Raw genomic sequence first — 27328 nt, 5'->3', positions numbered from 1 at the left:
ATCAGGGTTCCGCAGAACCCTGGGGTTCTGCAGACCATCGTCAGGGGTTCCACGAGAAATCGTGGAATAAATTTTAAAAAAATGTCTTACAATGTAAGCTCACACACACACACACACACACACACACACACACACACACACACACACACACCCCACACACACACACACACAACTAAAACAGCTCTTTACAAATACATTTTCTTGACAATAATTAAGCAGTAATTGACTTGCGCTCCCCCCTTTCAACTTTTTCTGACCAAGCAAATGTTTTCATAGATAGGGGTTCCTCGGGATATAAAAAATTATTTTAGGGGTTCCTCCATCGAAAAAAGGTTGGGAATCACTGATCTAAAGAAAGAGATGGGGGGAAAATGCACCAGAGGCAATAACTCTAGTAGGTAATGGTGCCGATAGATATAGAGGCACGATGCTCCCTATATTCAGAGCACAAACACCATTCCCCAAGCACCGAGTGTCAAGAGAACAGGGCTGCACACTTTGATAAATCCTCTGTTTCATCCTTAGATGATCCACGACACTCTCGAAGTGAAGCAGGTCACCCAGACCAACATGCCCCTCTTGTTACATTAGGTACCGGAATGAAGACAAACCCTAATTCATTTTTTGGCATTCTGCTGGACATTATTTGTAAAAAATATCACAAGGATTTATTTGCAATACGTGAACAATCAGGCAGATCCGTTTCACATATGTTTTGGGATCACATGCTAATTCAGTGAATAAGACCAGATTTAAATCCCTTCACCACCCCCTTCTAATATCTGAACAACTAAGAACATGCTCATACAGGAGGTCCCTGGCTTGTGACGCAGTCGGTTCCGGAGGAAGCGTCGCAAGTCGGAGGCATCGTAACTCGAACCCTCATTTACGATAGGCACCATGCATCATCGGAACTCGGGCCATCGCAAGTCTGGGGCCTCCTGTATGTGCAGTGAAATCCCCTCTTATTTTGATTGTTGTTCCACTTCTTAAAATTTCACCCTCCTTGGCATGCTGCAGGCAAGGGGCTGCTCCAGCCGGGCCAGGCCTCCTGTACAGCAGGCTGCTCCGGCCAGGCTGCACCGAGCCCACTGCGCTGGCTGGACAGTGCCCACACCTACACCGCGGGCAGGAGGCTGCTCTAGCGCAGTTGCCCTGGAGTGTCCCCAGCCCATGCACGGTTGGCCCGGCCGGGCCAGAGCAGGGCTGAGTCTGCCGCACTGCACTCCCCACTGCTTAACCAGTAAGGAAAATGCTTACTAGGTTACCACTTAACTCTTTACATCCCTAGTCCAAAACCCCAACTTCTTTTATTTCAAAAGCTGTCCGTTTCCACAATTCTGCAGAATGATCATTTTTACCAGGTCCCAATCCATTTTTGTATCAGTGCACACTTCACTCACTGTCTACTCTAGGGCATAACACAGCCTTCCCCACAGAATCTGAATGGCCACCACCCTTCCATTGCTCACAAAGCCCCTGTGATTTTGAGACAGAACTTTCCAGCTGGACACCATGGAGAACCCTAGATGTGAGGAAGCCAACCTCTTAGAAGGGGGCAATTTCCTCCCTTCAGTTCAGTGAAAGCCACCTACCCAAACAAAAGCACAGCCCACAAGTTCAAGATCAAGTGCAGGAAGATACTGCAACGGCCCCAAAAGCTTTTAGACAAGGTTGGCATATCACCTCTGTGCACGCTACCTAGGAGAAGACAGAGTGGGACTTGGTGTTTTCTCACAACGAAATCTCTGGTGACCCCAAATTCTAAGGGCAAGGTCTGGGCTTGCAATCCGGGGTTAACTGATCGATTATAAGCAAATCTTAGCCCGAGACAAGAGACTGGCGTTCAATCCCCCCCGTTCTGAGAGCACGCAAGCTGCCCAGCCCAGGTCTAGGGATAGGACAGGCTTTATTGCTCTGCAAGTTGCAGCTCCCATTGGCCTGCTCCTGGCCAACAGGAGCTGTGAGGACAGCGCTGGGGGGATCGCATGGAGACATGCTGTCCCTCTCCCCGCAAGAGGAGCACAGAGACAAGCCTGCAGCTGGATCAGGGGTGGGAAATAATTGTAAAGGGGGGGCAACTTCAAAAATTTTTGAATTGGCCCTGAGCTGCCCCGGAAGAGGCGGGGTCTCCAGCGGAAGGGGCAGGGCCAATACACTTCCAGTGCTCCCTCACCCACAGACCCTAGGCGTGGCCTGGAGTCATGAAAGGCAGGCAGCCGGTCTGAGCCCTGCTGCTCTGCCAGCCAGGAGCCAGCTCAGCGTCTCATGGCCAGAGTCTGCACCTCACCCCTGTTCTAGCCCTGACCCCACCCTCCCTGAGCCAGCACCCCACCACCCCTCCTGCACCCTAACACTCTGCCCCTGCCTGCAGCTCCCTTCTGCACCCGAACTAGGGATGCAAATACCTGGTTAACATTTTTAATGGGTAACAATATAATTGTAATTGTTTAACTGGTTAACTGAGGGCTGGTGTAAAGCCGCTGGGGCCCCGCAGCAGGGGCTGGCCCAGGCAGAGGTCCCCCACAGCCAGGGTCCTGCCAGCCAGCCCACAGCAAGTGAGGGAATGTTCCAACCCCAGTCAGCCCTGCCATGAAATGCCACAGGCGGGTGCGGGGGGCTGCTCTGGCCCCAACCAGCACCACGATGCAGCAGGCGGGTGGCTGCTACAGCCCTTCTGCTCTTAGCCTGGCCCACTGAGAGCCAGGGGCTGTTCCCACCAGCCAGGCCCTCCAGTTAACCGGCTACACTGGTAAATGTGCCAGTAAGGCTAATGCTTACTGGGTAACAGGTTAACCTTTTACACCCCTTACCCAAACTCCCTCCCAGAGCATGCACCTCTGACCCCCTCCTTCACCCGAGTCCCTTCGCTCCAGCCCAGAGACCACACCCTGAGAAAGTGAGAGAGAGTGGAGGAGAGCAAGTGACCGAGAGAAAGGGGAAATGGAGTGGGCAGGACTTTGGGGAAGGAGCAGGACAGATCTTAGACACAGAAAGGTCTAAGTGACCTTAGACATAGACATCAATTTTTTTTAAGATTTAAAAAGTGATCTTAGTCATAAAAAGGTTGAAGAGCATTGCTCTAGCATGAGCCACAACACTGAAGTGCTGTCCATAGGAGCCAGTTTTAGGGGACTAGCGCAAGCCCTGCTATCCCAAGTCCATCAACCTAGGCTGGAAGACTCACTCCTGCTTGCTTCAAATGCTGTGTAAATGTACCCCGTGTGAGCTTAATCTCTACCTCAGTCTCACCTGCTCAGTAAACTGGAGTAACAGAACTTCCCCCTTTCACGTGGATGTTGTGCGGATCAGTGCGTTAAATCTTGCACAGATGCTACAGAAACGGGAGCTGGGTTACTGTGTCTGCAAGTTACTACAAAACTCCTACTTTTAAAAAGTCTGAACAAACTTAATGGTGTAAAAATTGCCCTTTTTTCTAGGTCTGATGCCTGCAGTTACAGAAGCAATGAAGCAAGGTGGGAGGGGGGCACCCATGTACAGCAGAGGGTCTAAGAGGACAATTCTTCAGGCTAATAATGTTTACAAACAAGACCGATTACTTGGGTGACAGGAGTACGCCAAAAGCAATGCCTTGATACCGTTTGGGCCTACAGGTATCTGGTTATAACACGTCCATCTACTCTGGAAAATGGAATTTCTGGTTCACTGATTCCATTATACACAGAAGACACATCAAGAATAGGCACTTCAACTTATTTCTTTACCCATGATGAGTTTAACCTACTTTAAAGCAACCACATCTCATAATATCTGGTCATGATGATTTAGCCCTATGCCATTTTAAACATCTGCCTACTTGCAGCATCAAATGATTTTAAAAAACAAGCCACTAAACAATGAGAACATTGGAAGAGATGAATATGAAAGGTCAAAGAAATTTTTCTGCCTGTAATAATGAAGATTATACTAGCTAATGGACTACTCTGTCAACATGACCTACATTTCTGGAATATTCTTTGGATGCCAGAACATACCCTGTGTGTCTATATTAATCCCATTCTTTGTATCTCTAGCCTGTTATTAATTTCTGTTTTGAATGTGCCGCTTCAGCCTACATTTTCTTTTACAGTCTTGCACGCTCAACTTCAAAAACTAACAACAAAATTATGTTTTGAACTATATGAAGTCCAGAACAGAAGACTGAAAACTTGGCTTTTCGTTCCATGGAAACACAGGCAGTAAAGGCAATTTATTAACACCACAGATGTGTCAGCACAGCAGTGGGAAAAGCTAGTAAAGCCCTGTAAAGGCTGCTTTGTACAAGCAGAGCAAATCTGTGGTAAAATCAGACATACAGGATGACAGCTTGATTTTCCCTTTTAGTTGCCAGGTGACACATTCCTTACACATCTGTAGCTCATATTCTGCATTTGAGTGAGCTGGTCACGTCTGTGAGATAAACGATAATCATCATGTTCCGGTAACCCATCGATCTGTCTAATTTAGGTGCTTATGTGGCTCCTATTTCCATAAAATCCAAGCAGCTCACAATCTGTTTGAAGTACAGGCAGTCCCCGGGTTACGTACAAGATAGGAACTATAGGTTTGTTCTTAAGTTGAATCTGTATGTAAGTCGGAACTGGCGTCCAGATTCAGCCGCTGCTGAAACTGATCAGTTTCAACAGTGGCTGAATCTGGACGCCAGTTCTGACTTACATACAGATTCAACTTAAGAACCCCAGGCATCCCCAAGTCAGCCGCTGCTGAAACTGATCAGCAGCTGATTCCAGGAAGCCCAGGGCAGGGGCTTCCTGTAGTCAGCCACTAGTCAGTTTCAGCAGCGGCTGACTTGGGGACGCCTGGGGAAGAGCAGCTGGGGTGCTGCTGGGTTGGTCCAGTAGCGCCGCCGCTGGACCAACCCAGCAGCACCCAAGCTGCTCTGCCCCAGGCGTCCTGATTGAGCCGCTGCTGGAACTGACCAGCAGTGGCTGAATCAGGACGCCTGGGGCAGAGCAGCTGGGGTGCTGCCGGGTTGGTCCCGTAGCGCCCAGAGTGGCGCTACGGGACCAACCAGCAGCGCCCCAGCTGCTGTACCACAGGCGCCCGGAGCAAAGCCGCGGAGCACGGGGGCAGCGGGCAGCCCAGACGCGCCGTGGCTGTCCTGCTGCCCTCGGGCTCCGTGGCTTTGCTCTGCTTTGCTCCCCGTCCCCTTGGTCTGCAGACCAGGAGGACGGGGAGCACAGCCGTGGAGCACGCGGGCGGTGAACAGCCCAGACACGTCTGGGCTGCCCGCTGCCCACGTGTTCCGCCGCTTTGCTCCCCGTCCTCCTGGTCTGCAGACCAAGGGGACGGGGAGCAAAGCAGAGCAAAGCTCCGGAGCACGCGGGCAGCAGACAGCCCAGACGCGTCTGGGCTGCCCGCTGCCCGTGTGTTCTGCCGCTTTGCTTCCTCTCCCTGGTCTGCTGGAGACCAGGGAGAGGGCCCCGTTCGTAAGTGCGGATCCGACATAAGTCGGATCCGCGTAACTCGGGGACTGCCTGTATTCATCCCCACAACTCCCATGAAATAGGACAGGGCTATCATCCTCATTTCAAAGATGTGGAGCTAAAGCACACGGGCTCAGGGCACGTCTTCGCTAGGCGCGGTTGGAGCAGCAGGGGTTGATTTATCACGTCTAGTATAGGGATGTTAAATTGTGTTTAATCAGCTAGTTGATGGAATTTCCATTGACTAGTCAATTACTTGATGGGGGGAGGGACACTGCAGAGCTGCACCAGTTAGCTCCCAGTCCCAAGAGCTAACCCCCCCTGCAGCTCTGCCTTTTAAATGTGGCTCTTAGTACATTTAAAAAGCACAAGCACAATGGGGGGGGACCGGGCATGAGCCAGAAAACAAGCTGATCCCAGGTGTGCACCCGGTCCACCGCTATGCTTCTGCCTCCCCTATGGAGATGGCGTGGGAGTTAGAGGGGAGGAGAACCAGCCTTTTAAGCCAGCTCCCCTCAGCACCCGCTCCTGCTCCCCGCCCCCTTGCAGCCGCTCTCCGACAGAGACAGCAAGATGGGGGGGAAGCGACTTGTTGTGTCACTAGTCGACTATCTCATAAGCTTATGCTTTTTGGATAGTCGACTAATCGCTTACATCCCTAGTCTAGTACTGACACACAAATCGACGGTCAAGCACTCTCTCATCGACTCCGGTACTGCACCAAAATGAGACGAGAAAGCGGAGTCAACAGGAGAGTGTCGGCGGTCAACTTACCACTGTGGAGATACTTAGGTCTGCTCACCGTTGTATGTCAACTTCAGCTATATTAGTCACATAGCTGAAGTTGTATAACTTAGGTCAATGGCCTGTGGTAGTGTAGACAAGGCCAAAGGGACTTGCTCAAAGTAATACAGGAAAGATTGCGGTGGATGGAGTCACTGAACCCATCTCTCCTAAATCCAAGGTAGTACCCTAACCATTGGGCCCTCTTTGCCTAGAGCTCTCATCTGCACTTGACCAAGAGTATAGGGTACCTGACCTTCTAAATTTCCAAATGGCACCAGCCTTTTTTTTTTTTTTTTTAAAGCGTTTCCTTATTTCCTCCTAATCACAGACCTCTCCTCCTCAAATTATCCAGATCTGAATTACAGAATATGCAACATCTCTTCCTAGGCCAGTGAAAGGCTAAAGGTCTGATCTCTTGTGATGCTTTGACCCTAGAAGAGAAGTTTTACACCTGTGGAAAGAGGAGATTCCTGTTTTCCAAAAAGAAACAGAATTTGCCATTTACCTTGGGATTAGATGGACAAAATGTAGGATTTTATAGTAAATGCCTTACGTAGAGAAAACTGACAGAAATGTTGATAGGACTCTAGGTTTCTTATTAGTTATAAATTTCCTCTTTTTTTAAATGTGTTGAACTGCTGGAAAAAGAGCTCCAAAACAGCACACCATGCGACCAGTTACCAATAATATATCTAAAAACTCAAAACATTCCTGAACAGATTCTCTGTTACTATGTAAGTTACAGTACCTTTTCTTCTGAAGAGACAGTGAGCTTGTCACTGGATATTAAACTGCAAACCTGGTCCAGAGTAAGGCTAAGAAATTCTTCTCCTAGCATCACCTCGGGAAAGTGCTGCTCTGTTCAAAAAATCAAAGGTGGGAATGGAAAATTATAATGAAATTCGTGGTTTCAGCCAATGTAAGGACTACAGTGTGCAGAGAATAGTTACTCTTACAGCCAGCCCCCTCCATACAAACATGATTTCAGTAGAATCAAAATAAGTAGAATAGAAAAAAAATCTCAGAGCAGGTTAAATAAACGGAATGATATTTGAAATAACATCTATGCAGCCCCAGAGACTCATTCACTAAATGCAATAAATCATAAAACAGCACAAATAAAACAATGTAGCCCTGCTCGATTGCTTTCTCCAATGGCAATTCAGAAAGAAAAGCTCCTTTCCAGACCAACAGGTAACCAACAACTATGCCATTGCTAGCTGTGATCCTGGTCTGCTCTCGCAAGCTAAGCAGCATTCGATTTGTTCAGTACTTGGAGAAGAGACCCCACAAGGAAAACCACAGGATGAGGCAGGAAGTATGTTGGGGACACGGAGTCAATAAGGCAGTGTTGTGGCAAGGGATGCTGTGCTGCTTGCTTTCAGGTGAGATATAAGATGGAGATTCTGAATATTGCCAGTTATTAAACAAAAAACCCCAACCCTGGCATTGACTTGAATCACTTCAACAAGAAGACTGGTGCTGGCAGTACTGGGGTGTATGTCCCCGCGGCTATTGCTTGCCCAGACCCATTCGTTTAGCTAAATGTGGGGACAAGAATCTTAGTCTTGCGATTCCCTTTGAAGCAGTGACTTCCAAGGCCCAATCCTTTCAGCACCAAGTAATCCAGCCATGAGCGCCACGGTGAGCCCGGCAAGGGCCACATCTTGCGCTCTGCTCTGTACGGCTCTCGTGGTGCCACGTGGTTAAACAATAGTGACCGTGTGATGGGGCATCTCCCCACATTGGCCATAACAAGGTTAAATCCAGCCCTGGGAGAGGGTTTGGCCGGCGTAGCCAGCAGCTGTGGCAGGTATCAGCCAATTAGGACTCAGCTAAGGGCTGCATAAAATAAGGGCTCCTGAGAGAAAACTCACTTGCTCTTGCTCCAGCTGTGGAGCACGAGGGACCTGGCTGCCAGGAAAGCTACAGAGTTCTTCTTCACACATCGCATAGTCAATCTGTGGAACTCCTTGCCTGAGGAGGTTGTGAAGGCTAGGACTATAACAGAGAACTAGATAAATTCATGGAGGTTAAGTCCATTAATGGCTATTAGCCAGTATGGGTAAGGAATGGTGTCCCTAGCCTCTGTTTGTCAGAGGGTGGAGAAAAATCGCTTGATCATTACCTGTTCAATTCACTCCCTCTGGGACACCTGGCATTGGCCACTGTCAGCAGGCAGGATACTGGGCTGGATGGACCTTTGGTCTGACCCAGTACGGCTGTTCTTATGCTTCCTGGGACACAGCAGGGCTGGGGAAGGCAGGCAGAGCTGGGGAGCTCTGGCCAGGCAAACTCCCAGACTGAGGCCCTGCTCTCTAGGCCTGAGGGTCCCAGAGCTGCAGGGAGGCAGCCAGGGCAGGCAAAGGCAGCAGGCCCACAACCTTTGCTAATGATCATGGCCATTTCAGATGGCAGTTTGCCCCTGAGGCAAAGGCTAGATGGCGACAGGCAAGATAGGTATAGAAAACTGGGGTTCCCTGGGAAGGGAGGACATGAGTGCAGCAGACAGGTAGCGGAGGGCGAGGCACCAGCCAGCAGAAGGCACTCTGACACTGAAGAGCTAATTCCCAAGGTGACCAGCAGCAGGTACCACCGCGTGCGATTACAGACAGTAAACAGGCAGCAATACCTCCCCTCACATTTCCTCCCTTTCTGCTCTCCCTACTTTTGCCATCCTCTCGGAAATGGCCATCACAAAGGACTATGACTCCAGCTAAGGGGGCAAATGCTCTGGCTGATCTTGGGAATTAATGGGCCCGATTCCCTCTGATGCTTTATATCTGGCTGCATAAGAGTGGGGTTCATTACAACTGGCACCCGCCTTCACACGAATGGCTTTAGTGTAAATGAGAATCAGGCGCTGAAGGTTTGTGCCTATGCTTGCCAGCAGACAGCTCTCTTGATTTGACACAAGACTCCATCCAGCATAATGCATGTGCTCTCTGCTCTGAATAATGCCCAGGCAGTATAGGGACTGGGCAGTAGAAAATGAATATTTCATTCCATGCTATTTGTGACAGGCAAGTAAAATCCATTCTGATTTCACACATTTAACTGACTATGCTCTTTCATAGAAAGAAAGCTACTTCACCTGCCAACATTATCCATTGTTTAAAATTAAGCTTTTAAACTAGGCATTTTCAAAAAAACTGTGCTCTCAAAATCCTTGAGGGGTCTCTCAGATTTCTGGCTCAGCTTAATGCTGTTACACAATCAACTCCAAGAATTTTAATGACATTTTTATTAATGGAGTTTCATTAACATTACATAGGCAATTGTATTAACAAGGACTCATGAAAGCCAATAAAGCAACAAAAGCAGGCCTTCTAATTGCCCAACAACCAAATAAATATGCACTGAATGCACTGCGTGTTAGGTTAAAGATTAAACAGGGCCCTGGAAGCAAGTATAATGAGGTATTACAAGCAAACCCTCATACAATGGGCCATTCCTATCAGAGTACTGTTTTTCTCCTGGGATAACACAACAAGAGAGGCTGAAAGGTTTTATCTGGTTTTGAGAGAGAATGCAGGAGAACTTGGTAGTCATGCTAATTATTATTATTATTTTTTTTTGTGGAAGAGCCTACTCATTATATGATTAAAAACCATAAATGCTGGGCAAAATGTAGCAGAGAAGCAGCAGCACGAGTGGAACCAGACTGGGGAAGGACTTGTAGAATAGGACAGCTTTGCCTACACAAAGCACAGCACAGCAGGAAAAAGCTCAAAGGTAAATCTGAGAGAGAAAAGAGGGTCTGGAGAAATTAAGAGCATAAAAAATTCTCACTCGGCCCCACCTGGCTCTCTGCCTTAGGCATCATCTAACAACTACAGGAATAAATCCCCTAGACCAGCGTTTCTCAAACTGTGGGTCCCGACCCCCCCCCCCCCGGGGGGGGGCGCAAGCAACTTAAAGAGGGACCACGAGCAACTGAGAGGGTGGCTGCAGCAATGGAGAGGGAGGTAGCAATATCACAAGTTTGAGAACCCCTGTCCTAGACAATGCAAATAAGCAGAAAAGCAAGCAGACATCATCAAGCATAACTACACATCATCAAGAAACTGGCAGTATGTGATAGATTATCATCCAATTAAGTCACCCCTTAAAGTTAAGGGGCAACTCTTCAGCTTCTGCGAGCTGTCATAGTTCCATTAAGGTCAATGGAGCAATGACAATCTACATGAGCTTAGGATCTGACCCTCAGACTGTTTTTGGCTAGACAACTGCTTCTACAATGCACAAACTAGTGCAGGTTAAACACAACAAGCAATCCTGTGGCATCCTGTGGCACCCTGTTAACCGCCAAGGTGCCACAAGACTGCTCGTTGTTTTTACCATTACAGACTAACATGGTTACCCCTCAGACTTGTTAGTGCAGGGTAGCAGTAGCTGCTGGATATCAGCTGCCAAACAAGAGGAACACAGACCGCTCCCTCAACATGACTGACAGGGCTGAGTTATCCAAGTCAAAGAGCTGTGAATAAAGCAAGGCAGCTTGCATTCCCCCATCCAAGGCCACCAAAACAGCACCTGGTGTGTACTAGAATCATTTAAGTTAAAGTTAGCTGAGCTGGAAGAGAATGACTGTCTGAGACAGAGCTTGGCGGGCTCTGAACAGCACAGCTGTAGCCATTGGCAGGGTTACTAGTAGTAGCAACCTTCCCATCCAAGGTCTACTATTACAAATCTTGGAGATGAACGACACTGGGCATTACCCAGAGCCTGGACATTAACATATGGCACCTTGTGATATATCGGAACTCACCCCAGTCAGGGAGGCTTTAGGAGAGACAGTGTTCTATTGGACACCTGCAAACTGTAACAGGCACTTTGTAATCAGACTGACTCCCATTTATGCAGACAATGTTCTCAGCCATTGAGCACTTTGCATCCGGGCTTAACTTTTAACTGTACAGATACGCAGCCTCCTCATGGCTTGGTCCCATTAAAAAGAGAGTCCTTGGAAGATCACACGTTGCCCAACATGGCTAGACAGATTTGGGGTCATGCTGCCAGTAAAAGATTTGCAGCAAAAAGGAATTCCAGGTAAATTCACAGTTGCCCATTGTGGTCAATGAAAAGTTACTGCCTAAGAACGTCTCCCACTATAAATAAAGAAACCAACCTCCCCACCATCTCTACTAGGGATGTTAAAATGCGGGTAACTAATCAAGTAGTCGATAGAATTTTTTATCGACTACTTGATTAGTCAATAGGCACAAACTGGGTATGGGACTAAACCCTGCTGCGGCTCTGCAATTTAAAAAGGCATTAGGAGCTGGACAGCCCGCCCCTGGCTCCTACTGTGTTTGAAATTGCAGAGCCAGAGTGGGGTTTTATCCCACACTCGGTGCGAGCCAGAACTGAGCAGGGCTGTCTGTCCAGCTGGCAGCGGCCCCTGTGCGCAGGGTTCCCAGTGGGGAGAGGAAGCAGCCCCTGCCTGCAGCCGGGTTGCCAAGGACTGGCTGCTTTGCCACAGCAGCCCCTGCCCCCCACCGCCTCTGATAAAGGCAGCAGCGGGGTGGGGTTGGGGGGGGAGATGGGCAACACTACAGAAATGGTACTGACGGGAACCATCTTGGCTCTCCCCAGCACTGGCTCCTGCTTCCCCCCACCTTGCTGCCTCTGATACAGAAGCAGCAAGGGGGTAGGGAAGATGCAAGTAGTTGTCTCGACTACTTGAGAAGCCTAGGCTTATTGGGTAGTTGACTACTCCTTTACATCCCTAACATCTATGCCCCATAACTACTCATCCTAACTGTAAACTGTACCTATAGACCACATGTATTAAGAGAGAGGCAATGTATAAGGTATGGCACAGAGAGACCGAAAGACAAGATACTGGAACATCTAAGATGAGAAGACACTAGGGATGTAAAATCCCATTTACTCAAGTAACCAGTTAAAGGTTTGGTTAACCTAATGTTCATCTGGTTAACTAACTAAGCGGGATCCTGTGAGGGGGACTGCTCCAGCCTGGCTGAAGCAGCCCCCAACCTGCAGAGCTCCCGTTCCTGGCCCCGCACAGGGACCCAGTGGGACTGCAGGCTGCTGCCGGGCACCGGTTAACCAGTACTTGGTAAGCATCACCCAGTAAGGGTGATTAAGTACTTGTTCTTCACACCCCTACCAGACATGCTTCTCAATCAACCTATGGAAAATACTGGAGAAAAGTATGCGAGCCACTTCCCCCTCATCACTCACAGTAACATACATCCCCAAAGGATGAATCACTTGAGCCTACTACCATGTGCTTTCCAAGGCAGGCTCACAGAAGAGAAAGGGGAGAAAGAAATGTGATTAGACAAACAGACAAGCTATTCAGCCCCTTTTCTGTGTGTGTTCCCCCCTCCCCCCAAGATAAATAAGCTGTATTTCTGCTACTGCTTTACAAATACATAAAAGAACTAATTCACCTAACACCTGTTTGCATTATACAAAACAAATTAATCTCAAGTCCTTCACTTCACCTCCAAAGCCCCCATCATTCCAAGGGGCTCCTCTTTTTGCAGCAACATCACATGTCGGTGCCCCACAGCATCCAACAAAGAAGCCCACTGCATATTCTTTGGTAACATTAAAGAACAAATTGGTAAAGGATGTGTTGGCATCATCCCCCAATGCCCTTTATACTTAGGAACCAACTCTTCAAGGAGTTGGGATAAGCCAAGACGCTTTGCTCACCTGCATAGGCATTGGCCTGCTGCAAAAGTTCAGTGCACGTGTGCACATCGGCAAAGGCCCGGATCCCAAGGCAATTTGTAGGGTGCAGTTGGGACTGCAGAAAATCACAGCAGTTTTGTCTGACGTCCATTAACTGCAGTAAGCTGGCAGCTGGCAACAAAACCTGAAAGCAGAAGGTGGTAGGTGGAGAAGAGAAACCAAAGTTAGCACCAGAGATACCAGTTTGATTCCTGGCATAACTTCACCAGATATTACTCCCCTTCAAAGCAAGGATTGTTGGGTTTTTGTTTGGCAGAGAGGGCAGGCGCTAAAGACTGATCATCGTCTATGGACAGAGATTCCCTCCCCCCATGTGGTGGCCAGCAAAAGCAGCAACATCTTAGGGCACACACATTTAGTGACGTTCCCTGCTTCACCTCTTCCCCACTGAAGAGCAGAGACACAGCATAATGTGCATGCTACAGCCCACACACTTTAAATCCTCCATTTGTGGACAGTAGGCCATTCTGTAACCTTTGTTTTGGAGTGTGTTGTGTTATTTGCAGACTTGAGACAGAGCTCAAGCCTCATACAAGCGTGCGCACACACATACATTTCATTATACTTAGTACCTCAACTACCTGGAATATAAGTTTCAAACACACACACACACACACACCAACAACAACTTTAATTTTGCAGGGGGTCGTCTGAACCAGCATGTCAGCTGGAAAGGTGCTGCTAAGGTGCTCATCTGCCCATTTTCAGCTAATGAGACTGAATATTTTTCAGAAATATTCTTGGGGAGGGAGTGCAGCCCTAATACTTGAACAGCCACCCCCACCCCCCATCTTTGCACCCACGAAACTGCAGATACCACTTATATGATTTAGATGCTGAAATACATGACTGTACCCACAAATAAGGCACTTCAGCGTCCAGGTGGTGTAAACTGCACCCCGCATTGTGAGTGCAGATGTGGAGGGCAGGACCTCGCCAGACAAGAGTGCAGCCTACAGCATTTAGGATTGTTCAAGTGCGAGAGAAAATGCCTTCCGAATTTGTGGACAAGGACAGGAAGTCAGAGATAAAGTAAGCCTGGACGCTGCAGCTGTCATGCCAGCTAGTTATGTTTCCTTTCTCGTGTCTTTGCCAATGCACTGCAATCAGTTTTTGAGTCCATGTTTTATCTAACTGCATGGCTCTGAGTGCTTTTTCTTAATGAGAACCTCAGACTCGCGTTAACGGGGCTGCACAATACACCATCCACTCCTAAATTATTTCTGTTTAGGGGAAACAGAAGCCGGTACAAAAAGCTTATTCTAGCTCAGTGTTGGTGAGAAGCAAAAAAATGTATTTTCACCCTGCTTTCCCCTTCCCCCACACATCTCAGGAGAATAGCAGTAAACCAGCAATCTGCCCTTAGGTACTTTCTAAGCCACTGATCCATTCCAAGAAAAAAAATCTAATCCAATTGGATTGCTTGTTAATATTACCAAGCAGTAACTTTCACAGACAGCTACAACCCCAATAGGCATCAATAAAACAAAGAAATCAATTAACCCATGTGGCTGTTTCAGTCGAACACTTCGATCGCATGAACAGATTAGTTTGTCTGGACGATTAAGTTAAGAAGGTAAAAGATATGTTATCTTAACATCTAACTATGAACAACTTTCTATTTTCTACTAAAATATCCTACTGCTGCCTTAGTACAACAGAGAGGTGTTCACTCAACTTACATAACCATACTAAGGAGAGAGATTCCCCCCAGATTCTCTATGAGCTGAGGTTACTCCATCTGTAGCAATACATCACAGCTTCCTACATTCTGACCTTAGCAAGCGGAGTGAGAGGATTAGCTTGTATGTCTTGGGATGGAAGAGGCAATCCACAATCAAGTTGTACTGATCTGGGTTACAACTGCATGACAAAGTTACAAACTTCCTGGAACCCCTACTATTAAAGCATTTGGTACATAATAGGTGAAAAGTACTTTACATTGAGTAGTGGTACATTTCTCGAGCACATAAGCATTTGGCCTGCTACAGGTTTCTATTAGAGTCTCTGGGAAAGAAGCATTACCAAATGCTTTAAAAGAGAAATAGTCCAGCAACAGATAAGTGGGTTGCTGCCCTCTTTTCTCAGCTGTGTGCCTCTCCACCAGTCTTGTTTTTCCCAGATAACATGAAAACCTAGCTAAGGATATCCGTTAGCACCGTGTATATTTCCTTTAGAAATAACAGGAGGAAATGCCCTGCCTACTCACATACCCCGGCTAAATCTCAATCCTACTAGAATCCATGCAAGTTTCTGCAATGTATTTCAACTGGACCAGAACTCTGCTTTTAGTGCTTTAAGAACTCTGCTTTTAGTGCTTTAATTCCACTTACTAGAGATAGCATATTAAGAGATGGCATATGCTAGTCTTCTAATTTCTCAGCTATATCTGTTTCCTGGCTAAAACCTCGGTGTTCCTTTGAAAATTACATCAAAACCTGGGATACATTTAGTACTGAAAGTCTCTATTGGGATCACTTATATCTGGAATGTGACACAAGATTTTAAGTTCAGCCATGTGTAGATACAAAATTGTGTATCCGCATCTGTATTCACAAAAACGAGTCGCAGATAAACACATCAACATCCTGCAGATAGAAAGCGGATATCTGATGATTTGCAGGGTTCTAGTTATAAACTGCAATATTAGATCTCCTCTGCTGCTGTAGCTTGTTCTCAGATTCTCATTTTTCTGAACACTATTTGCATGAGATTTGTACTTGGCTAAGGTCACTGAGCTAGTTTGGGAACAGTTTCTGAAAGTCAGAAACTGAGAACATGTTTATACTGATCACAAAAGTTGAGAGGAAGGATTTCCTAGTGGTTAGGGCTCTGCCTTTAGCTAGGGGAAACGTTGGTTGAAGTCCATAATCTGCCACAGACTTTCTGGGTGACCTCAGGAAAGTCAATTAGACACAAAGACTAAGGTAGGGATGTTAAATTTAGCTTAATCAATTAATTGACCAGTCAATGGAATTTCTATCAACTAGTCAATAAGCGGGGGAGCCACAGCAGTGTTAGCACCAAGCCCCGAGGAGCTAACCTCACTGCAGCTCTGCCTTTTAAATGTGTTAAGAACTGGCAGGCTCTTAATACATTTAAAAAGCAGAGGGGCAGCGTGTGAGACTGGGCACAAGCTGGGAATCAGTTGATGCCTGGCTCATGCCCGGTCCCTGTGCTCGTACCCCTCTGCCTCCCCTGCCCCCCGCAGAGACGGTGATGGAGAGGAAACCAGCTTTTAAGCCTGCTCCCCCAGCAAGGGGGAAGGAAGCGACTAGTCGCTTATATCCCTAGACTTAGGTCCCCCTCTGTAATGGGGGGGAGGGGGACAGTATCACTGTACTGCCACACAGAGGTGCAGTGAGCATAAATATATCTTACTATTTATTTTAGAAATCTGCGTTCATCCATCCATGAGCCTGTTTAAGAACGCCTCCTAAACTAGATAAAAGCTAGGACCACCAAATTCGGTATGCAGATTCCTCTTCTCAAATTAAACCCAGGTCAGGTTTTGGTTGTGCCAGGACAATAGGATGTGCCTGGAATTCGATTATTTCTCATAAAACAGAAAGGGAGGGGTGCTGGTAGCAGGAATAGTTATACTGTAGAATGGCCACAGGGGGCAGTAAGGAGCCAGAGATGGGGACCAGGACAGCTATAGCTCTCTGCTGGATCAATGGGGCAAGAGCAGAGAAAGAGACAGACATTTATTATATACATCAGAGTGCCTGTCTGTCTCCCTCCCCGACAAACCACACACATCCTCATTAACAAAAGGCTCTCTGCACAGCAACAGAGGACTGCAGGCTGCTTCCCAAATAGAATTCCTGAAGTTCTGCTGCTGTTTTCTTCCAGCGTCTAACTGGAAAGCATCATGGAACATTTGAGACCCAGAAGCACGTGGACCCTGTATGGGGCAGGCAGAAGAAAACGTTGTGCTGTCAGAGGTGCAGCTGTGAACCGCGTGTGGGACTGAGACGAAGCTGCATTCCACCTCTTTTGATTTGGCTGAGAATTTGCCTCGTTTGTTGCCCCATGCTCCAAATGATGTGCAGCCGGCGCAGGGAATGAAAAGTACATCTTGCATTTCAGTGCCTTCCCCATGGAGAAATACTACAGCAGCTCCGGGAGTGAAATGTTTCCATAGGAGAGCACATGGCACGAACCAGACAGACATGGGGTAACAGCCCTATGTAAAGAAACAAGGAGAGGAACAAACACCCAGAGACATGGAGAGAAGCAACTGCAGCTGCTCCCTCCCACATTCTGAAGTTGGGGAAGGAATAATTTTGGGAACAGCTACATGTGTCTGTTGGCAAATAGCTGGGTGAGGGTGCAACAGCTCAGTCCATTCTGTTCCGAGACTAACACCCACACTATCATTTTTAGGGGCTATGACTTTCAGTCCCTTTCCTCTCCCCCATCCCCATACACAATACTGGCCTCTAATTCTTCCTAACAGATTGGGGAGAAACCCAGCGTGGGTACTGTTAGAACAGCTCCAGCACAGGAATATCTAGGACGACTCTGGTATTCCACAAGAGATGGATGCAAGACAAGAATATCTCCTGTAGCAAAGAGAGAGAACAGATTTTAAAGAGGCCTCCTTAACACAATACAGAAAGGACTCTCACTGCCTCATCCATGGCTCTCATATACCCAGAATGTTTTCTTGTTTTTGAATGACAGTTGCCAGCGTTGCTAGAGATGTACTAGATAAAAGTGTATATCCCCTCAAAGGACCCAACATACTGCAGAGCTTACAGGAGGGTTTAATTACATTTTACAGATGACATTTATTTGTAATTTAAAAAAAACAACCCACACATCAGTAGAGAGTTTCCAGCTATTTCCCCTCATGCCTTTGATTTTTGGACATTTTATTTTTCTTTCTACAAAGAGCGTATGCACACTCCTTCCTCGTGCAATGAGTGCACAGAGAAGCTTTCAAACACAGCACCCTGCACCTAATTGGGAAGGTTTAATTGTGGAACCAGCTTCATCGGCACATTCCCATGGAACTAGTTTACCCTAATTATATTTATTGACAATGACTTACTCAATTAGGGTGGTAATTTCTTGGATGCATGCAGGTACTTAAGCGGCTCTTAAGGATTTCTGCTCAGTGACATGCTGTAGGGGGGCCTGCATTAACATTCCATAACCAAATGGAGAGGAAGGCATTAGAACAATATCGCTGCGTCTTTTGAAGTCACCTCATGGCCACGGCATTGCTGCCAGCAAAGGTTAACATATCCTTGGAGGTCACAAAAGGAATGAGATATTTCCAGAAGTTTTTCCAAGGGGAGGATCATCCCCAGCCTCTTGGAGTTTCCCTAGGCTCATGCGGCACTGCCACTTTGAAATGCTGCGCAGAGCTGGAGCCAGCTCGGGACTCCCCAGCTGACCCTGGGCTCCTCGCAGCATTTCCATAGAACCTGGGATCAGCTGACTCAGGGTTCTGCAGAAATGCCGAATGGAGCCTGGGGTCAGCTAGGGGGTCCCCAGCTGAACCTGGGCTCCACGCAGCACTGCCACTTTGAAATGACGCCGTGGCATTTCAAAGGGGGCAGTGCCACACACAGCCTGGGATCAGCTGTGCAGCACTGCCCCTTTAAAGTACAGCCTCTTTCTCCCCCGCGCTGCCTCTAGCTGGTAGAGGCAGCAAAGAGGGAGGGGGGGAAGCAACTAGTTGACTCGACTATCCGATAAACAAATGCTTATCAGATAGTCGACTAGTCTTTACCATCCTTACTCTGTTCCCTGTAACTCTTTAGTGAGCCGCCAGCAATGAAAAGCAACTGGAGAAACATGCATTTCAGCTACAATTTGGAATCTTCTATTAACTGGGAAACCTACAGAACCGGCAGGGTAACAGCCAGATTTTCAGGGTCCTACCACGCCAGGTAACTAGAATACTCTCAACCCACTCTGCTCAGAGGCAAACACCTAACTTCCAATGAAGCCAAAAAGGTGCTGTCTGGGGGCATCCATGGGCAGAACTAGACCTACAGAAGCTGTGTGGTCTTGCAAATCCCTTAGGGCCAGTTTTTCCCTCCTCACAAGGGGTGGTGGCGGCATGTGTGTGTGCATACGTGTACGAACCACACCACATAACAGCAAGAGGCAGCAGGGAAGACTGCATATAAAGATTTCCTTAGATCATTGCATGGTAGAGAGGAATTTCCTCCCCCCACTGGAATGGGCGTTCTACACCAGACCATGTGTACTAAGAGAGGATGTACCAGAGATGAAATACCATTTTAACACAGAGGCCCGAGGACTGTCCTCCATCTCAGGGCCACCAGTTCCATGCAGACATGCTCCAAGGGAGAATATTGCTCGTGACTGCCCCAAAACACTTCCCTGAAGGTGGGATTCCAAGGCACAAAGGGAGTTTAACTCCAGCCAAGGAAACTCACACCCAAGTACTCCCTATGGAGCTTGGAAAAAGAAACATGCATGACTCCCTGGCTTTCCCCTATTACCCACAGGTCACCACCAGGTCCAGATTCAGCCTGCTTCCTCTGAAGGTATCTGGATCTTCTTGACACAGAATTTCATGGACCCTCTCACTAATTACTATGAATACGACAGAAAATCCCGAACTGATGCTAGAGACACTTAGTCCTTTCGAGGTGAGACTTTCCTATTGTGGTAATCCCATGTACTTAAATGATGAATAGTTACAAAAAAAAGATGTGCCCTGGAAAATGGAACTTTACCCCATGAATGCTCTCTATTCCAGGTCAGAAGATCTACTGCAGCTCTGCATACCATTCAACATCTGGACAATAAATAGCTACACTTCCTGTTCTTTAAGACTGTAACAGCAAATGGGTAATTAAAATCTATTACAGCTTATTTCAGTAAGTGCTGCACATTGCTCAAACTCTGGGCATACATTGGAATATTCATTGCCTTAATAGTAACATGATTTCTAATTTCAACTGCACTCTCATTTCATTTTTCCTCTCTGAAAAAATTCTGTGCTTTCATTTATTTACCTGATTCAGTAGCATGGCCGCCCCTGCTCAGCGTATGTCATTTTGTTATTTATGTCTTGGAACGTGTGTAATGAAAACATTTGGCCCCACTTGGTGCCAACTGTACCAAGCAATTCTTCCCCTCTCAGGTTTAGGAAATATGAAAAGTCACAGCTAAATTAAAAATCCCTTTAAAAATCCACAGCCAGCCAACCAGAAGGACAAAATCAATGAGATGAGAATACCAGTATTCCCAAGGTACCCGGTGAGTGAAAAAGAAATTAAAGCCAGCAGTATGTCAGACCTAACAGAGAGTGCATGGGAGTGAACTCTGCTAGCAAAAAAAGACAAGTCAAGATAATACTACATTTGAAAATTATTCGCTTGAGAGGCATGGCTGGGGACAAGGAATATTGGGACTGTGATGTATGGGATGAAGAGAATCAGCATTAAAAAAAATCCTCACTTGTTTTTAGCAGATACACCTGAGACATTAACAGACTCATTCTTCATCATTAATGCTGTTTGAACTTCTTTGGAAAACTATGTGAAGAGAAAGACAGAGATAAAGAATATGACAAAGAATGATCTTTTTATAGCAGTGGTAGGGAACCCTATAGGAGAAACAGAAATGCTATGTTCTGTAGAATGGTTAAAAAAAGGCACCATTGAAAAGAGCTCATTCTCTATGCATTGCTAGGAGTGTTTAAGAGTAATTGCTATCCTACTGGTTTCAACATAAAATTATATTAAATTCTATAATATTTGCATGACAGTATCACTCAACTTGCATAATGAAACCAACTAAAACATCCATTCCATCTTTGGTTCTAATCTGTTTCACTTTAAGTTAATGCAGTTTCATGTATTAACTCAATTCTGGGTTTTTGGGTGGGGGGGCACATGATGTTCAAACAAGTCGTGTGGAAGTGACGCTGTTTGGGGAATTTATTTTAATTTGGTTCATGCAAACCTCTCAATGCCTGTTGGACTTATCTAGGCCCTTGTACACATGGGTTTGAACTAGTTGACTGCATATATTTGAAAAAGGATAGATTGGTCCTTACTTCAATTATGTGTTCCAATATGGAGTGAAGGCTATTAAGACACAAGGCTCTGCTCAGTTCCTGAAAGCCATCATTTGGATAGAAGAGAGACATACAATCTGAACTGGTCTGTCTGTCTTATGGTAAACATCAGGACTAGTCTTGGCAATGCATAAGCCATATCCCTTCCCATAAGATGCAAGCTCCCAGAAAGTCAAGAAACTGCACGTTTCCCAATACACATTATTTGGGAGTTATCCAAGGCTTTTACACACTGCATTATTAATGTGGTGTATGAGTGCCTCACAATCGTTAACATATTGATATTGTAACGACCCTGTTATTTTCTCCATTTTACAGATGAGGAACGAAGGCGCAGCAGCTAGGTGATTTGCCCAAGATCAGGCAGGAAGTCAGAGGCAGAACAAACACTAGAATCCTGGTCTCCCAAGTCCTAAAGGATTGAACAATGCTAGCGGGCATCTCATTTGCACCAAGAACCTTATCACCTGAAACCAGCTTCGTAAAGTGCTTCCTGCAGCTTCTGCGTTTTCAAATAAAGGCCATTTAAAACACACACTGTAGTATTTCCTAGAGCTCTCTCTCGTGCCCATTTTTCACTACATCATGCGGCGATGCATTGCAGATGCCTTGTCCAATTTCAAAATTATTCATAAAAGGAAAATCATTGGCATTAAGGCTATACCTACATTACAGCTTATCTCAGTATAGTTTATGTTGTTCAGGAGTGTGAATAAACTACCCCTTCCAATGACAAGTGTTACACTGATGTAAGTGCTAGTATGCACAGCACTGTGTCAGTGGGAAAGTTGACCTAACAGGGGTGGGAGCAGTTAAACCAAAGGGCGAGCTCACCCCCATTGGCTTAGAGCAGCTACATTAGACTGCTTACAGCAATGCGCAAGTCTACCATTTTCAAACAAGTAGCCACGGCAACTGAACTCAAACCTATCAGAGCCCAACATCCCTTTTGAAATTTAATAATGCATCACCCACCAGCTGTTTTTCCTGCCATAAATATAAATGTAAGCATGAGGCACCTTCAATATCTTTCATGCAGACACAGAACAAGAGCAAAAATACCACCATCTTTCCTTCCCCCGGCAAGAGCACCATACTTTACCTACAGAATATACTAGTTTACTGTACCCTTTCCATGACTCTTCCCCCGGTGCAAAATATTTGCTTTCTTTGTATTCAGTAACTTCTGTTCTATTCTTAACAGTCACCTATCTATTCCCCACTTCATGCAACCACCTCTCCTAACAACCTCTCTTCTCTTTACTTATAGCTCCCAAAAACAGGACTTTATAACCAAAATTGAATTTACTAAGTTCTTAATTTGTATTAGAAGTTCCACATGAAACAACTCTCTCCTCTCCCATCTCAGCTTACCAGTATTCCGTATTATCTGGACAGCAACTCTAGAGTACTAAGTGCTTTACAGACTGGCGTAAAGGAGCCCAAATCTGATTGCACGTCACACTAGATTTACATTGGCACAAGTCCTTTCAGGATGCACCTGATTTATACCAGTGAGAGGGGAGACTCAGACCTTCCCCCAAAGAGCCTCAAGTCTAAGAAGCACGCAAAGGAAGGAAGAACAGAAAGTGTCCATACATGCTCTAATTTTAACTCTAAATTTGCATTCTACTCGAAGCTTCACACAACCCGCATAACTTCCAATTTGAACTCACCATCATAGGAATTGTTTTTTGGCCCCTTAAAAACCATCATCCTGCTAGCTGCTTGTTTTAGTGTATTCTGAGCTTTCACAGACAAGTCCAACAAGTTAGCAAGGCTTCTTAGAAGGTAAAGGCCTAGTCTTATTACATGCAGTGATACTGTATCACTGACAATCCCAAGATATTAGAGAAATAAGGTGGGGGCGGTAATATCTTTTACTGGACCAACCAGCTTTTGAGTTCATGTGCTTGTCTTTCTCCCCAGCAGATGTTGGTCCAGTAAAAGATATTACCTCCCCCCCCCCCATCTTGTGTCTCTAGCCTTAAAATAGGAACAGGAAATAAAGAGCAATTATAACAACTTATTGTGCAACAAAAGCAGCTCCTGCCTCAAAACTATACAGAAAAGAAAAGTATCACACATCACACACTGCCCTTCGTTTTGTGTAGCCTGCAGGCATCACTTACACGGACGGCTCCTCCGTCTGCGATTTAAGCCACGAAGGTTTTTCCCTTCTGTTTTCAGGAGTTCTCTTCCGTGACCTGCTTACCTGCACGTTCTCTTCCGTGACCTCTATTTCGGCTGTGTAGATGTAATCAATCAGCTTACTTAGTGTTTGCCCATCAACATCTTTTATTTCAATCTTCTTTGCTTTACTTTCAGTCATGTCTCCTGAAATTCAGTTCAAATGGGCAGTCAATGTTTGCTTTTCTCCTTCCCTCCACCTCAATTTTCCATGTACCCAGTGGAAACCCTCCCACCACCCATAATTTAAAAAAAACAAAAAACAACCCCACACACCACCATATTGAAATCCCTGCAGACAGGCCAAGTGAACACTGCCACTTTAAAGTGTTGTCACTTTCTGGCTCGGGGTGTGAAAAAACACCCCTCCTCCAAGTGTAAACCAGGCTACAGCCTAGGAGCCATTAGCCCAGTGCTAACAGCTACTCCCCTTGCAGAGGTGGGTTACATAGAGTGCTGGGAGAGCTCTCACCCAGCGTTCGTGCCATGGCCACACTTTCAGTTCAAAGTACTGCTTCTGAAGCATAGACAAAGCAGTCACCATCCCTGCTGGTCCAGAATGAGTGGCAGAAATCCATTAGCCCCAATAGACATCAGAAAGGGTCATCATGAGGCAACTAGAGAGACTCTTCATTACTCAAGGTCCGCATGCACAGTTTCGCAGCTCAACAATCGCCATGGGGGAAAGGTACCCCGAGAACTGCATGTCCAGAATGGGGTGGCTTTCTGCAGACTCTTTTCTAGAGGCTTCCCGCCCAGTTCTGCAGACTGAAGAGATTGGCCTGGCGCAGACCAAATTCCATGTGAGCTGAGTGCTTGGCTGTTGAGAACATCATGAGATTCACCCAAGCTCGAATGTCTCTGACAAAACAAAGGACGTGATTAGCTGCTTTCACATTGGACTAAGCCCAGAAAGTGAGACTGTCCTTCAATAGGCAGTAAAAGTAGTAAGTTATGGGTGAATCTCAGGAGTGCCTCTTCCCACAAACTGGGAAGATATGAAAATCTCTGGAGTCTATAGAAATCACCCATTCCTTTGCTAGTATTTTTTTAAATGCAACAGCAAGAGACTCCACTGGCAGTAAACCAAAACTGTCTGCTCAACAGCCTATGCATGCACATCCCAATGCAGCTGACTTTGAGCTTGACTAGAAATGGTTGAGCATGCCCACACATACAGGCACATTGATTAGGAATATGTTTCAGTAACAAAATACTGTGGGTGCTACAAAAAAGGATGCTGGAGGCCTCTTCTAATGATCAATTACAGAAGCTGACATCACACCCCCAGATTTTACAATCAGTGTCTTCAGAAGCCAGGGAAGAAAAAAAACTGCCAGCAGCGGAAGTAAGACAACAGAAGCAAAAGTTCTACACTCAACCTCTGAAAAAAACAGGTACAGTCTGCCCCTACATAAAGGAAATATTCAAGTCATCTTTGACATGACAGCATTCCACATACATAGCATGGATCCGACAGACAGAGAAAGGTAACCAAGTTCTGACCTTGGGGACCACATCTAGTGGCCTTATTTACACAAGTGACATGAACTACACAATGTATAAGATGAGCAGAATCTGGTCTCTCAGTAAAACCAATAAAGTTTTGGAAGAAATACATATGATACAGTGTTTGCGATTAACTGAATGAATTTAAAAACACACAATAATAAAAGTTCCCATATAATAACCTGACACACTTGCAAGCAAAAGACACATATCTGTGAAGTTAAATCAAGTCCTGCGTATCCACACCCTACACATTATTGTCTGTCCTATTTCCAAGTCCTAATGTTATTCAAAGCAGGTGGAAAGAGGGGTCCTAAACAAAGAATACAAACTGGTCCCATAAAAGTCTCCCAAGTGCTGGAGTAATACCTTTTACCAGTGCCTCAGAGTAAGCAAGAAACTCAGCACAGACAATGATACACTTAATGAAAAAAAAGACGGGCAGAGGACATAGTCGGAGGCACATATGCTTATATGCGGAGATCAATATATGAATAGCTCAAAGACATGGCTCTGATAACATCATCTCCCTGTGCGGCACTCATTTGACACAGCCAACAGAAATAAATTCTGCGTGGGCTCGCACGCCCACCCACAAGCTGCGAACCATCATGCGACTCTTCCATTCTGCTAGAGCTCTAGATTGTTATGCTCAGCTCTATAACCGAGCCAAGTAGAACAGAAGTGATAACAATCTACCCCCACACTCCAGAAGGTCACTCCAACCTGAGCCACTGGTCAGAAGGCAGCACTTTTCACAAGCCTTCTTTTCTCTGCAGCCAGTAAGCATCTGAAAACAACACTCTGAGTGAGATGAAAGGGAACAGGAGTGGTAGTTCGCAGGATAATAGGAGTGGGTGATAAATGCTTCCATCCAAACCCAAGCATGCATAACTCAGTACAAATATAGCATCTCCTACAGCATCTTTGGAGGTGTTGGAATGACTGGATGAAGCAATTCTACTCATCCAGTACACTCTTTCAAAAACCTAAAAGGCCTTTGACAAACCAGACTCAAGCCTTGAGACTCACTCCATGTCTTAATTCAAAGCACTGTTATTATCTGTATTAGCACTCTACGTAAGGTCGACAAGTGATAGCAGGGCCCCACGGCGCAAGGCACCGTGCACATTAGCCAGTCCACACTCCAAAGAATCTAAATAGACAAGGCAGACAAATGATGAAAGGGGAAACTGAGATAGGAAGTGACTTGCCTATGGTCACGCAACAGGCCAGTGTTAAAGCAAGAGACCTGGGTCGTGTTCCTGATTCCCAGTCCTCTGTTCTACCCACTGGATCATGCTGCCTTTGACTACTGAGGAGACTGGGCAGCTATTAGTTCTCCTATGTCGGGGTGGGCAAATACCAGCCCACGCATCAGACCCAGTCTGCCAGGAGTGGCCCCTGGCAGGCCCCCACACTGCTGTATTTACCTGCACTTCTGCAGGCACAAGGGATGACAGCCCCCACGGATCGCTGCTCCCCGCCAATGGGAGCTGTGACTGCCCGTACCTGCAGTGGTGCAGGTAAATACAGCAGTGTGGGGGCCTGCCAGGGGCCACTCCTGGCAGACTGGGTCTGATGCGTGGGCTGGTATTTGCCCACCCCGACATAGGAGAACTAATAGCTGCCCAGTCTCCTCAGTAGTCAAAGGCAGCATGATCCAGTGGGTAGAACATAGCAACGGCAGCCCACCCGGAGCTAACGATGGTGAACTGCCACTGTTTTACTGCCCACCCCGTTCTATATGCAAGCACTTCATATGCACCTCTGGCATATCCCCTCCATACATATTGTCCGTCCTATTTCCTGCAGTGTCCTGGCCCTTTCTAGCTTGCATGAACTCAGGGGGCTAGTCAGTTCTCTCCCAATTTAATAGTGCCTTAGTCACAGAGAACTGCAGGCCACTCTGTGCCGTTATTTCTTGTCCTCTACATAGAGGCCATCTGGTTCATAGCTCTAGCGCAGGGATCGGCAACCTACGGCATGCATGCTGTAAGTGGCACATGAGCCGATTTTGAGCGGCATGCAGCATGAGAACCCATGCTGTTGCTGGAGCCCTCGGCCTTCCCCACACCGGGCGGCAGTGGGAGGCAGCAGCACTGGCGCTGAAGCAGCAGCTCCTCTGGCATCCGGGGCCAGCCCGGAACCACGTGGCCGCAGAGCCTCTGGCCTCCAGGACTGGCCAGGGAACCGCATGACCATGGTGCCTCTGGGGAACTGCATGGCTGGAGCAGCGGCACTTCCGACCTCCGTGGCCGCCACCTAGGACAGCTGGGAAGTCTGAACCCTGGAGAAGGCTGGACAGGGGGCTGCTGTGTGGCATGGGAGTGCTGGGGAGATGCTGTGGAGGTGGCTGCTGCTGCGACAGGGGACCAGGCTGCCATTTTTTCCGCCATAATCACCGGCGGAGCGGTGCTGGAGACGAAGACTTGAGTGCTGCTTAAAGTATCAAACTACAAGCCTGAGAATGGAGAACTCAGCAAGGGAAAGGCAGCACTGGGGAGCCAGATGTAGCCCCGGCTTGCCTGGATTTGGACCCCAAAGCCCACGGCTCCCTCCCAGCACTGGGGAGCCTTTGCTGATGCTCCAG

The 27328-nt window shown here is 46.8% G+C and overlaps 1 protein-coding gene across 8 annotated transcripts in view; it reads right to left on the bottom strand.

Moving 5' to 3' along the window:
- The window catches only part of KLHL3 (kelch like family member 3), a 114462-nt gene that overhangs the window by 26886 nt on the left and 60248 nt on the right, over positions 1-27328 (bottom strand). For 7 of the 8 annotated variants that reach the window (XM_075900450.2, XM_075900451.2, XM_075900456.2 and 4 more), the window contains 3 exons: positions 23252-23373; positions 12924-13086; positions 6982-7091 (listed from right to left, as the gene is read on the bottom strand). In XM_075900450.2, coding sequence (XP_075756565.1) covers positions 6982-7091; positions 12924-13086; positions 23252-23373 — 395 coding nt within the window. Of the gene's footprint in view, positions 1-6981; positions 7092-12923; positions 13087-23251; positions 23374-23698; positions 24088-27328 lie in introns of all 8 variants that reach the window. The other variant, XM_075900453.2, reaches the window with a different exon arrangement.

This window comes from Pelodiscus sinensis, chromosome 16 (assembly GCF_052426305.1).
Source record: "Pelodiscus sinensis isolate ZL-2025 chromosome 16, ASM5242630v1, whole genome shotgun sequence".
Taxonomy (NCBI): domain Eukaryota; kingdom Metazoa; phylum Chordata; order Testudines; family Trionychidae; genus Pelodiscus; species Pelodiscus sinensis.
This window is presented reverse-complemented; position numbering and strand designations above follow the sequence as displayed.